At 54.0% G+C, this 13,179-nt stretch overlaps 1 protein-coding gene across 2 annotated transcripts in view; it reads left to right on the forward strand.

Annotated features, from left to right (window-relative positions):
- Nucleotides 1–13,179, forward strand: part of STK32B (serine/threonine kinase 32B) — a 376,131-nt gene that overhangs the window by 125,766 nt on the left and 237,186 nt on the right. For both annotated transcript variants that reach the window (XM_087864285.1, XM_045771467.2), the window contains exon 3: nt 5,761–5,912. In XM_087864285.1, the coding sequence (XP_087720411.1) occupies nt 5,761–5,912 (152 nt within the window). The remainder of the gene's footprint in view (nt 1–5,760; nt 5,913–13,179) is intronic.

The following is a 13,179-nucleotide window of genomic DNA, read 5'->3' on the forward strand; positions in this document are numbered from 1 at the left end:
GATTCCTCAGGGAAGTCTGTGCTGTGCCCCGAAGGAGCTGTGGTGCTGCTGGGGACACCTCTTCTCTTTTGAAGTTGGAGTTCCCAGGACCTGGGCAGTCACCTGGTGGGGAGGAGTGCTCACCTGGCTTCCAGAGCACCTGCCTTGAGCTCCTGAGCTCTCAGCAGATTCCCTCCATCACAAGGTTGCCAGGGGATTCGGAGCTGGGAGGAACGGAAGCCCCTCCTCTTCCGCTGTCAATATGGTGGCACCCAGGATGCCGACCTGCCTGCGGCCACACAGGGCGTGGTGGACACAGTTGTCAATGAGATCCAGCTCCTTTGTGGACTCTACCTCAGGCCTGGAGGTCAGCGTCAGGGAGGCCTTGGGATCAGGAGGCCGTGATGCCTGCAGGGAGTGAGGCCCGGGGAGGCCTTCAAGAAGGTATTCTAAGTAGAGGGAACAGAATATGCTCCTGCCAGGAGTCCAGGGCCAAGGTGATAAATTCACATGTCTGAGCCCCTGAGAGTGTACCCAACGTTAGACAATAAACAGGGACTTACAGTCCAGTGTAGGAAGGAGCACGGGATTCATAATCCAGCGTTTGAAACAGCACAGGATTCATAATCCAGGGTGTGAAGCAGCACAGGATTCATAATCCAGGGTGTGAAGCAGCTTGCTAAAAATAGGGGCTCTGGGAGCCCATTGGGAAGGGTCTAAATATGGACTTCAAGGATAAAGGGAAACCCCTAAAGAAGGCAAGGAACGGTCACAGAGTCAGTGGGGGGGGGGAGGAGGCAAGAAGGGTAGAAGGCAGTAATGGGGGTGGAGGAATTCTTTAAAGAAATCCTAGAGGGTTGGAGGAAGTTGACGTAGTGTATTTGTATGTGGTGTGTGTTTGTGTGTGCACACATGTGTTTGAATGTGTGTGTGTGTGTGGCATGTGTTTGTGTGTGCACGCATGTGTTTGTGTGTGTGTGTGCTCTCTGTGGGGTGTGTGTGTGTGTGGCGTGTGTTTGTGCTTGTGTCAGAGGTAACATGGGCAGGGAGGGCTCGGAATGCCAAGATACAGACTTTGAATGTTTCCTGAAAGTGAAAGAAAACCCTTGAAGGGTTCCATCTTTCCAGTCCCATTTTTCAGAAGTCCCCACTAGGCAGCAGGACACCAGCAGAAACCAGAGCAGAGGTGGGATGGTCCGCTTAGGAAGCTGTGACAGTGAAATTTTCCCGTCTGAAATTTCACGCATTAAACTCTAAATAGCAGAAATTGCTCTGCTCACAGGGACTCGTGTGGAGAAAACACAAGTGTGGGCTTGGGCTGGAATGCGGGGTCCCGGGAAGCGCAGACTTTGGGAGCTGAGTGCACTCAGTGCCCCCTACTCCAGGGCCCAGGCGTCTGTCTGTCCATCACTCACCAGCCCATGTTTACTGGGTGCCTGCATGGACCACATGCTGGGCTGGGCTCCACGGACAGCTGACTGTAGACCCGGGAGCTCACGCAGGAGAGTAAGGATCACAGAGACGCTTGGTTGAGTCGGTCAGCCGCGGGTGGATGACCGTGAGGAACATGGACAGACTGTAGTTTCCTTTGGTCGTCATGACAAAGAACCACAGGCTGGTGGCTTAGAACAGAAGTGGATCTCAGGGTTCTGAAGGCTCAAGGGAGGAAGCCTGTGTGTGCCTCTCTCCTAGGGGGTTGCCAGCAATGCTCGGTGTTCCTCGGGCTGTAGACATGTCATCTCCCCCAGCTCTGCCTGCCATGGTCCCATCCCCCTCTCCTCTGGGTCTGCTCACTTCTGTTCTCTTATAAAGGTGCTGGTTGGATTTAGAGCCCACCCTAAGCCAGAGTGATCTCAGCTCAAGACTCTTGATTATATCTGTGAAGGCCCTTTGTGCTGATAGGATCACGTTCCGGGGCTCTGGGGGTTAGGACATGGACGTCTCTTGCTGAGAACTGCTGCTCAACCAGTAACTAAGCCTGCCCTTCCCCTGCCCTTCCCTTCCTCTCTGGTTTTGTTCATTCCATTCCCTGTGCCTCAGCCACCTGCCTGGGACAATGGCTGGGGTGGCTCCCAAGGGTCCCCACTTCCTTAATTCTGCAGTGTGAAGGGCTCCACCCAACCACCCCAGCAGGTCAGGAGGAAATGTTGCCCCAACCAGCCCAGAACCCTCCCTGCAGCACCCCTGGCCTTCCTTTAGGTTAACCCTCTATGACGGTTATGATGAAGGCCTGGTAGTCATAATAATAGCTGCCATTTGTGGAGGGCCTCTGTCCCAGGAGCATTATATGTGCATAATGCCGTGAGAAGTAAAGAAAACTAGCCCCAGTTCAGCACCTATGACGTGTGGCACCATACCATACCCTTCAGACACATCCCCTTCCGCGCCCGCACAACAGCCCTTGGAGGAAGGCCATATCATTCTCACTTTACTCATGAGCAGACTGAGGATCAGAGAGGGTGAATGACTTACCCAGGGTGACACAGCAAAGAGCTGGGTCATAAGCCCTGGTCAGAGTGTCCCCAGAGCCCAGACCTTCTGCGTGTCTGCGACTTCCCAGCAGACGTTCATCCTACACAGTGCATTAGACTTGCCTTACTCCTCTTGTGTCAGCCTCGATCTCATGGTCAGGTTGGTTCAGTTGTTGCTATGAGCCTTGCTTGGCCAATGAGGAAGCGAAGCCAGACATAGGTGGGTGGTCCCACTCTTGGTCAGCAGGAGGGCCAGGAGCAGGGCCCAGCTCTCCTGGCCCTGGGTTCAGCCTCCTGAGCTCTGCTCTTGAGAAACATAAGATACCTCTAAGATGCTTTAGAAAATAGACCCAAGCCCTCAGTTTACCCAGGAGGGAGTCAAAGTGCAGCCACACTCATTCATCAGTGTTGAGCTGGCAGGGCCCCATCCCTTGATTCCCCACCCTTCATTTGTTAGTGAAACCAAACTTCCAAGCTGTCCCCAACACCCTGTGTCGACTCCCCTTCTCTGTCTTGCTCTGCAAAGTCTCACTTCCAAGCTCCATCCAAATCCCCAGCTCTCTTTGAAAGCTGGAATGCTAATTGCACCTTGAAGAGCCTTTTCCAGGCCCTCCCCTGGCCCTGTCTCTAAGCTGCAGTGAGTGTCATGCTCCCCCCTGCCCAGGAGGTTGAGAACCATCTCTTGGCACCTCTGTGCCCTGTAACTGAGGACGGTCATGGAGGTCTTTATCTGCCAGGCCACGGAACCGGGTCCTTGCACGGACTTGAACTAATCACAGCCTGAGCTTCTATAGCTGGTGCACGCGGCTCACTTGGCTGGACTTCAGGGCTCCCCACGCTGGCAGAGGCAGTGTCCACCGAACATCTCTTCTGAGAAGTCACAAGAGAAGTGAGAGGGATAAGAAACCCTGCCTACCGCATGTCTGCCTGCAGATGTGGGTCTCAGGGACTCGGGTCCAGGGTGCCAGAAGTCTCTGCTAGGATGCCCACAAAGCCAGGGTCCCCGTGGTACTTTTGCACAGCACACCTTTGCTTCCTTATATTTTCAAGTTCACTGGAAAGGAAGTTCCACGGACCTTCAGTCTCATCAGTGATTTTATTGCCTGGGAGAACGTCCTTTCGGAGGGTGCATGAAATGTCCTATTTAAGACATTCAGATTCAGGACATTTATTGCCCCCCTGATATGTTGGGCCCTTCTACTTCCTCGGTCTCATGTAGTCTCATGTAGTTTCCCCTCTCCAGTGTGCAGGTGGGCCTGGCTAACTCTGTTCAGACAGATCCAGAGACTGGGGCTCAGGGAGGCAGAAGTGAAGCGTAGCTGGGGTTCAGGTTTCCCCACCGTCTTGTATCTACCTCAGACACATTTACAGCATGTCAGAGCTAAAAGGAGTCCGATTCCCAGCAGAGGAGCACTGTGGCACACTGGAGAAGACCCTGAGCTCCTGAGGTGGCAGCCCAGGCCCATGATCTTATCCCTGACCTTGTGTCTCGAGGGTCCTGTTCTCACGGAGGAAGCGTGTTGGTGGAAAGTGCCTGCTGGGGAGGCAGGGTCTGGGTTTAAGTCCAGAGATGTGAGGAGGGTCTACAACCTTCCTGTGCGTCTCTCCCTTTATCTGACAAGTGAGGGTCATAGTAATAGCTGGCTGTATGGGGTTGAATAGTGTCACCCAAAATTCCTGTCCTCCTGGAACCTCAGAATGGAGCTTATTTGGAAAACGGTCTTTGCAGACATAATTAGTTCCGATGAGGTCGTACAAGAGTAGCGTGGGGCCTGAATCCAGTGACTGGCGTCCTTAAGAAGAAGGTGAAGTTCGGACACAGAGATGCAGACACACAGAGGGAAGAAGGCCACGAGACCGCAGAGCCCGGATCGAAGTGCCCGCTGCAGCCCCACAGATGCCCAGGGGTGCCGACCACCACCAGGAGCCAGAAGAGGCAAGGAGGGACCCTCCCCTGCAGCCGCAGAGGGGCATGGCCCTGCTGACGCCTTGACTTTGGGCCTCTGGCTTCTAGAACCGAGAGACAGTAGGCGTCTGTGGCTGTAAGCCGCCCAGGCTGTGGTTCTGTGTTACAGCGGCCCAAGGAAGTAAGGCCAATACCTCATCAAGTGTTTGGGAGGACTGGCTAATACAGCCCTTGTTAGCTGTTCATGGTGCACACGAACGTTCGCCGCCGTACCACACTCCTTGCTCCGTGTCCTCAGGCCCTCCTGTATACCCCTCTGTTTCCCTAAAACTTCTTCCTTTCCCATCGTTCCATCCTCCTGTGCTCGTGCTCTGGCACTAACTCCTCCAGGGAGCCCTCCCTGATGGCCTGTCCTCCCACCTGCCCCCACGGCCCTGGCAAGGGGGTCATTCCAGAGTAGGACTGTCTGGGTTTGACGCTCTGTCCTGACACGTAGGGGCATGTTGGATGCTGGATGTACTGATTAGTGCACTCAGGGCCACTGCTTCTCGAGCTTGAGGGAAGACAGAGGATTTATTGGAGAGGCCCTTGAGTGGATTGTCAGCGAGAGCATTTGCTCGGCCTCTGGCCCTCAGTAAAGTGCTCAGTACTCTGCCCTTGCTCCCCCAGGGCCTGAGATTGGGGATCTCCAGGACCAGGGTGCAAGGCAAGGACTCGAGTCCAGGCACTGGAGAGGTGAAAACAGCATGGGGAGGTGAGCTGGGAAGTGAGTCAGCGGAGGAGAGGCAGGAGGACTTCCCGTAAAGGGTGTGCCGTCAAGCCAGGTGCCCCATGGGCCACTTCTCAGACTTACCCCACGGAACAGGCAAGGGGCCTGGGGTCGAGGCACTGCTCCTGCCGGCCTTGACTCTCTGGCATCGCCAGTCTGCTGCCTGGGCAGCAAAATGGGCACTGCTGGCAGTGAGAGTCCTTGAGCAGAGGAAAGCGATACTGGCAGACAGGTGTGTGCTGTGGTGGGGCAGGCCAGGGGGTACAGCGGGCACTGACGCCACGTACTTCAGGGCTGCGGACGTGGGTGCATTGTCTGTTTTCCTCCTAGTCTGTGCACTCCTTGAGGGCAGGGCTGCTCCTTCTGTCTCCTGTACCTGCAGCTCCTTTTCCAGCACTTGGCACACAGCTAACGCTTCGCGTAAACATCTGAGAACAGAACAGCTGGAGCCGGTCCAACTCCTCCACTTCACAGCTGTGGGGAGGTGTTGGCACGGCCTGAGCCGCTCCGCCAGCAACTCCTCAGAACACGGGCTTCAACCCAGAGGTAGAAGCGCAGGGAGGGGCTGCTTTCTTTCTTTTTTTTTCTTTTGGCAAATGTTGGCCTGAATGTTCTCCCCTCTGGCTGTTGCTCAGGTGTGCATCGTGCAGAAGCGAGACACGAAGAAGATGTACGCCATGAAGTACATGAGCAAGCAGAAGTGCATCGAGAGGGACGAGGTGCGCAACGTCTTCCGGGAGCTCCAGATCATGCAGGGGCTGGAGCACCCCTTCCTGGTCAACCTGTGGTGAGTGACCGCGTGCCGGGCCCCTGGGGCAGCCTCGCCGCCGAGCCACGTGCAAAGCCCGCTGTGCTGGAAGGAAGCTTCTGCCTGGTAGAGAGACAGGGGTGAAACTTTCCAGGTGCAGATACTCCTTTGAATATTTTATACGGTTATGTTCTCCGATGGGTATTTTGTAAAGTACATTCTCTCATGGAATCTGGAAGCATCTGCTCACTTTTCATTTTAATTCTGTTCTCTTACCTGATGAATCAGACTTGAAAATAGATTTTGAAACGAAAGTTTTTGTGTTTCTGAGCAAATGTGCGGAATGCTGTAAGAGAAAGCCAAAGAGAGGGAACTTCAGCTTTTTAAAAAATGTCACCCGTAGTGTTGATGGCAAGAAGGCCTCAGGGTGGCTGCCCAGGACAGATATGCTAAATTCCAAGTTATGAATTTGGCCCACAAGGCCTGCCATGATCCATGTTCTAGAACTTTCTCTCCATCCCATCCGTGGCTATTGTCTCTGCTTTAAATTGGCATCCTTGAAATGCCACCTACTGGTGGGTCCCTGCCCCTGTGCCTTTGCAGTGACATTTGCTTTTCCTGAACTTTCCACCTGCCTCTCCCCCTGACTCCTGCTGGCCCCACCTGCGCCGTGCCCACTTCCTCTAACCAAATCCCACCCACTCCTTTCATCCAGCTTAGGAGACACATGGGGGCAGGAGCCTTCCCTAACCTGCAGGCCGACTGAGTGCCCCTCACCGTCCCCACCGGCTCTGGGCTTGACCCACCCAGCACAGCCTTTCCCGCAGTGAGCCTGAACCCAGATATCTGGCCTCACCGAGGCATCGCTGGCTCCTCGAAGGCAGGGGCTCTCTTGGTTCTTTGTGTCTGGGAGTCTCACACGGTCGCAGGCATGTGGGGGGGGCTGCTTGCTCAGTGTTCCTGGAGCTGGATTTAGTTGAAGGGCACAGAACAGGCTGTTCTAGGAAACAAATTCTGGCTGTCTCATTCTGCACCTCAGCTGAACATCACGAGTGACCCCCGAGGGGAAAGTCTAGTCTAGCGCGTGTTCCTAATAGGCTACCGCCCGTTATTTCCATTGCTCTCCACGCTCCGAGGCACCCCGAACAAGGGTGATAGACCAAGGCGACGTGAGTTTCCTGCTTGGGAAAACCCAGCAGACGCCGTACACCTGGGTGTCTCCACGGGGACAAGACTCTGTGTTACAGCCTGAGTACCAAGTACGGGTTCTCCGTGTCTCCAGGCAGCGATCCGAACACTTCCGTGGTTTGTCGAAATAACGCCTTCCACGGGACTCCCTAGAGTGGACTGAGGGGTGTGCGTGTATGCGCGGTGCGTGGTGCGTGTTGGAGGGGTGAGGTTGGAGCAGCCCCTCTGAAGGCACCGCCTTTCCCTGCCCTGTTTATGTGCTCCTAGACACAGGTTAATGTCACGCACCCATGATTACAGGACTGCGGGGTGAGGGAGGGAGCTCTCTGCAGTCGTTGGGCCCTGTGGCAGTACTTTCCCATCGTGAGCAAGAGGGAGTGACTGGCTGCTGAAATTTAGAGTCACATCTCAAACTGTCACCCATTAATGGTGATAATAATGTCCTAGCTGGGGGCGCCTGGGGGGCTCAGTCAGTTGAGTGTCTGACTGTTGATTTCAGCTCAGCTCGTGGTCCTCAGGGTCATGAGATCAAGCCCTGTGTCAGGCACTGCACTGGGTGTGGAGCCTGCTTGAGATTCTCTCTCTCCCCCTCCCCCTCCCCCTCCCCCTCCCCCTCCCCCTCCCCACCCTCCCTCTTAAAATAAACATAACTAATGCTCTGGCTTACTGCTAGGACCGTTTGGAGAATCAGCTGAGAGGGAAGGATATGAAGGTATGTTTTCTGTAAATGAAAATACTGCCCATTGTAAGAGGTTCTGTGTACGTGCATCAGTGACTATGTGATGGACAGATGGGCAGTGCTCCCGCTAGCTCTGAGCCGACAGCAGGGAGGCGCCCCTCCGTCCGTTGGTCAGTCCTGAGCCCTTCGCACGTGGTATGGCTCATGGTTTATGCGGCTATAGGGGCAGAAACTTAAATTTGCTTCAGCGCAAAACAGAATCTCTTGGGTTTCATAGCGAAGAGGTCTAGAATTCCCGTGGCTTTGGTCCCTCTGTCTCTCTCTGGGTTTCCCCTGTGTTAGCTTTGTTTTCAGAGCCGTGGCTCGTGCTGACCGCTTCTTGCTCCAGCTTCTCCTGTTAGCCCAACAGCACCAACAGAGGACGATGGGCATGGGGGGATGGACCTGGTTCGGGTCACGTGTCCATTCCTGAAGCAGCAGGGGAGGGGCAGGAGGTGGGTCCCACCTGCGTGTCTGGAACCCAGAATGAGGGAGGAGATGGAGACCCGCAGAGGGAGACTGGAGCCTGTTTCCAGGAAACCTGTGCCTGCCAGGTGTCTGGAGCCTGTCACTTGTGCTCCCTGTCAGCCCGGTCAGCCTTCCTAACAGCCCTGCGTGGTGAGGGCCGTGGGCTCCCTTCCTCACGGAAAGCAGGACTCAAAGCAGCTCACCGCCTGCCTGAATCAATTGAACGGTGATTCAAACTCAACACCATCCCATTGTGCCCTGAGGTTTCCAGTTCTGTAGGGAAATGACCTGTAACATTTTCTGATAAGGATCCCTTACTTCCCTAGTCCCGCTAACAGCCTCATTGGTTTCCTACTGTCATCTTAATATTGTCCCCATTATATAGATGGGGTAACTGAGGCCCACTGCGAGTAAGTGGAGGAGACGGGACCGAAGCCAGGCTGTCTGGCATCAGCCCTTTCCCCACAGCTGCTGAGAGAAGGTCCCAGCCCTTACCCTCTGGACGGAGTTCCTCCTGCCAGGCCTCTGTTTGGCTGCCTCTCTGGCCCCTACTGGAAGGGAGCAGAGTGAGGAATTGCTTGATGGGTTCATAAGAACACTGGCGCTTTGCATTAATTATATGTCAGCTTTTCATCTCGTTACATGGAGGGTGAATTATCGCAGCCCTGGAAATCCTCACCGTGCCCCTTCCTGTTCTGCTTTTTTGCTGACGTGCTCTGTAACTGGCAAGGTGAAGGCTGGGCATTGATTATTTGCACGGCAGTGTTGCCTCTGAGGAATGAATGATGTGTGCTCCCAAGCCTGTGATGGTCCAAGTCTTTGTCAAGAGCAATATTTTCACCCGTTTTTTTGCAAAGGGAAAAGGCAATGAGAAATTACACCCACAGGAGGGTGAGGGTGCTGCATTAGCAGGGGTCCTGGAGGGGGGGGGCAGGAGAGAGGTGGGGGGAGGGCAGGAGAGAGATAGGCAGGGGAGCATTTCAGCACTCGGGGTCCAAATCTGACCTCCCGGGTACTCAGGGCAGCCCTGCCTCTTGCACACTGCGAGGCTGCTATGGACTGAACCATGTACCCCCCCCCCCCGCCACCCCCAGTTCATATATTGATGCCCTATTCCCCAGTGTGACCGTATAGGGGACAGCATTCAGGTGGTTATTAAGGTGACATGAGGTCATTAGGGTGGGGCCCCGAACAGCACAGACAGTGGCCCGTGATGATGAAGAGGGCTCTCTGCCAGGTGAGGATGCAGCAAGAAGGCGGCTGTCTACAAGCTGGGAGGAGGCTTCCCGCCCGAACCCGACCATGTCGGTGCCTTGATCTTGGGCTTCCAGTCTCCAGAGCTGTGAGAAAATGACCTTCTGTGGTTGAACCCTGTCAGGTCATGGACTATAGAGGCCTCGAGAGCGAATTGATTCTCTTCTCTGTGTCTCAGTTTCCTTCTTTGTAAAATGGGAAAAGAAGGATAGCTACGCCGTGCGGCGACTGGCAGGACCGGGCAGGGAACTAGCGAGCAGGGGCCGCAAGTCTCGGGCAGGAGGCAGCCCTGGATCGAGGACCGGAGGTGGTGTTGACAGTCTCAGCGCTGCTCACTCAGGAGGGCCTCCGCGGCTTGCACAGCTCACTTCCTCCCTCATTCTCATTATCAAAACCCGTTTCCACTTACCGGATTGCCTACATGGACTAGACCAGCTGTTAAAATGCTTCACTTAAAATTGCTCGGGTGCCTCCCCTGCCCATGTTACCGCTCAAGTCACTGTAGGAAAGAACACCTGGTAAGGGGAGGGTGAGGACAGACAACCTGCAATCATTTCACAGTCCTCATAGCCAGTGTGTATTTCTAGAAGCTTCCCTGAGTAGCGATGGACCGATTCAAGACACAGATCTCCGTGCACCGCTCTGAGCCAAGAGAGAACCACTGACATTAGAGGCTGACACTGTTGTAAGTGCAGAGACTTTGACCAAAGTGAACTGCGTAAGGTGTTTCAGTGTGGGGCTGCTCTGACTTGAGCAGGGGGGCAGGAAGGAGTCCGGAGGGAGGACAGAGACTGCCCCCCCTGGGAACCTTTGATGAAGGGTAAACGTACTTTACAGTCCTTCGTTGCTGACCTTGACTGTTGCTGCATCCTCTCGCCTGGCATTTCGACTTTCAGCCGCCCCCCTCCCTGTCCATCACCCCCTGCCCTACCAAGGTGTCCCAGTCATTTCGGGCTGCCATCACGGATTCTGATAGACGAGGCAGCATTCACACGAAAGTGTATTTCTCACTGTTCTGGAGACTGCAAGTGGCGGTCAGGGTGCCAGCATGGTAGGGTCTGGTGACAGCCTTCTTCCTGGTGGGCAGGGGGCAGTGTTCCTGCTGGGTCCTCATATGGGGTAAGGGAGAGAGCGCTCTCTGTCTCTCTTGTTCCTTCTTAAAGGGGCACTAATCCCATCGTGAGGGCTCTACCTGTAACCTACATCTCACCCAAAGGCCCCATCTCCAAATACCATCACACGGGGGACAAGGTTTCAACATGTGACTTTTTGTGGGGGAGGAAACACTGAGTCCATGGCACAGAGCAAATCTTACCACAGTGCAAATCTGAGGCCACCATTTCTCGATGTAGAACCCAACAGTGGCGTCCCCACACCCACAACTTCATGTCTCTCCATGACCAGCCGTCTGACGCTATGCCAGCCTCTCCTGCTGACACCAACCTCTGCTACCGTCTTGCTGCATTTTTGTTCCAACCAAACCAACTGATGAATGACACCTGTCATTCGTCTTGCTGTCTTCCTCTCTCGGGCCTTTGCACAGGCCGTTCCTCCCGCCTGGAACACTGTCTCCCTTTGTTCACTCTGAGAACTTCTGCTTCTGCTCCCCCAAGTATCTGTTCCTTACATAGGTGTGTGTTGTGTACCAGGTAATATCTTACTTTCTCAGGATACAGGGATGAAGAGAACCTTGTTCTCTCGGAGTTTATAGGCCAGGTTCATGGACTCTGTCGAGCTCCCTCAGCGCTGCCAGACGTGCCCCCAGCTGGCGGTGCCTTCTCCTGGACTGTCCTACCGAACAGGGCAGCTCGGTCACATTTCCCGGCTTGCGGGTCTGTTTCCACCATCAGCAGGGAGCTGCTTGGGGGATGGGCCACGTCTTACTCATCTCCGCATTCCCAGCATCTGACGTCCACAAAGTTCATGCATCCGGTGCTAAGGGCTGGCACGCAATACGGCAAAGACCGTGATGCATTGGAGACAGAACAATGAGCCAGAGTCGCTCTCTGTCTTCACATAGCTTGCACACAGGAGAGGACAGACGTTGAGCCAACAGTTGGTGTGCTCCTCTGCTCTCTTCCTGACATCTTGAGTACCCACTGTCCTTTGGGGTCCTGGGATAACTTAAAAATATATAGATGGCTCATGTCCCCCACGTTCCGGGGTCAGGTGATCTTCTGGTCCATCCCGGACATGCAGATGGAAAATGCTCATGGGGCTTTTCCCAGTCAGTAACCTCTTCAGGCTCCATCACCATGGAAACTGCCTTAATAAAGGGGGCAGGTGGTGAGGCTGTCTTGTCCAGGATCCTTTTCACAAACTTTACTATTCTAGGATTTGTTAACCTCACTTGTAACTTCCAGCTTGTGCTTTCAAGATGACAGATTTCCCACATTTTAAGTGTCATAAGTTTGTTATTCTTAAGGGGACTGAGTTGGGGTCGTGCCTGTGGATTACTAGATGACCCAGGCTGCTTTCTGATATCCGGAGGGTGGGCCCTGGCTGTGGAGAGGGTTGGGTGAGGAGACAGAGGTTGTGCCGTGCAAACACAGGGAGAATGGAGGGTGGGGTGGGGCCCAGGGTCCATCATCTGATGTATCAGACGGTCCCTGTGGGTGAATGGGGGATCCTTCAATCAATCGGGAAGGGCATGGGATTTGCCCAAGGTCATGTGGAAGAGCAAAGATTGACCTCGGACCTGCCGGTGGTCTTTGGGGTACTCTGCTTTCCCCATCTCCTGACCCACCACACCTTCTTGTGCCCATTTCTGACTGCTCCTGATGTTTCCTATGTATTTTTCTGTAATTAGGAGTGTCCTTGGCCCATGGGGAGTTACGAAATTCATCCCTCACTTCTTCAATGCCTGATAATATTAGTAACACCGCTCTTTATGGATTACCTACAGTATGTGGCTCTTTTCCTATTATATCTTGATTAATCCTCAGAAGCATCTCACGGGGTGGATGCTACTGCCCCCAGTATACAGTTGGAGAAACTTAGGACCGGGGGGCTAAATAATTTGTGCAAAGCTACGGAGCTAACAGGGACTGGAAGCAATAACATAGCAGTAAATAAATCCTTAACAATCTGTGTCCCAGGGGAAAGACAGCAAGCCCTGAATCGTAGTTAGCTGATTTCCATGTCAGCGCTTGCTGTGGACTGAATGTTTGTGTCTTCCCCAAATTCGTATGTTGAAGCCTAACCTCCAATGGGATGATACCAGGAGATGAGGCCTTTGGGAGGTGATGAGGTCATGAGGATGGACCCTCATGAATGAGATTAGTGCCTTTATAAAAGAGCTCCCTTTCCCACCTTCTGTATGAGGACACCATGAAAAGCCATCAATGGACCAGATGCTGCTGGAGCTTCTAGCCTCCAGGAGCATGAGAAAGAAATTTCCGCTGCTTATAAGCCACCCATCTATGGTATGCTATTATAGCAGCCCGAACGGACTAAGACATGGTTGAATTCAAACCGACAGCATGATGTCAACCAGCTGGCAAAATTTCTGGAAATTTAACAATTCTTGTAAGCGGTGTAAGCCAGCTCCAGCACAGCCCCGACAGTCCCAGATGTAGCAGCAAAGCCTTTGCTGTCTCTAAACCCAACGTCTGTGAGCTGGGACCAGGGGTGAGCCTGCCACACATGAAGATGAGCCAGGGATGAGCCCCGTCTCCA

The sequence above is a fragment of the Ursus americanus genome, chromosome 8 (assembly GCF_024610735.1).
Source record: "Ursus americanus isolate L20-20 chromosome 8, mUrsAme1.1.p, whole genome shotgun sequence".
NCBI lineage: Eukaryota > Metazoa > Chordata > Mammalia > Carnivora > Ursidae > Ursus > Ursus americanus.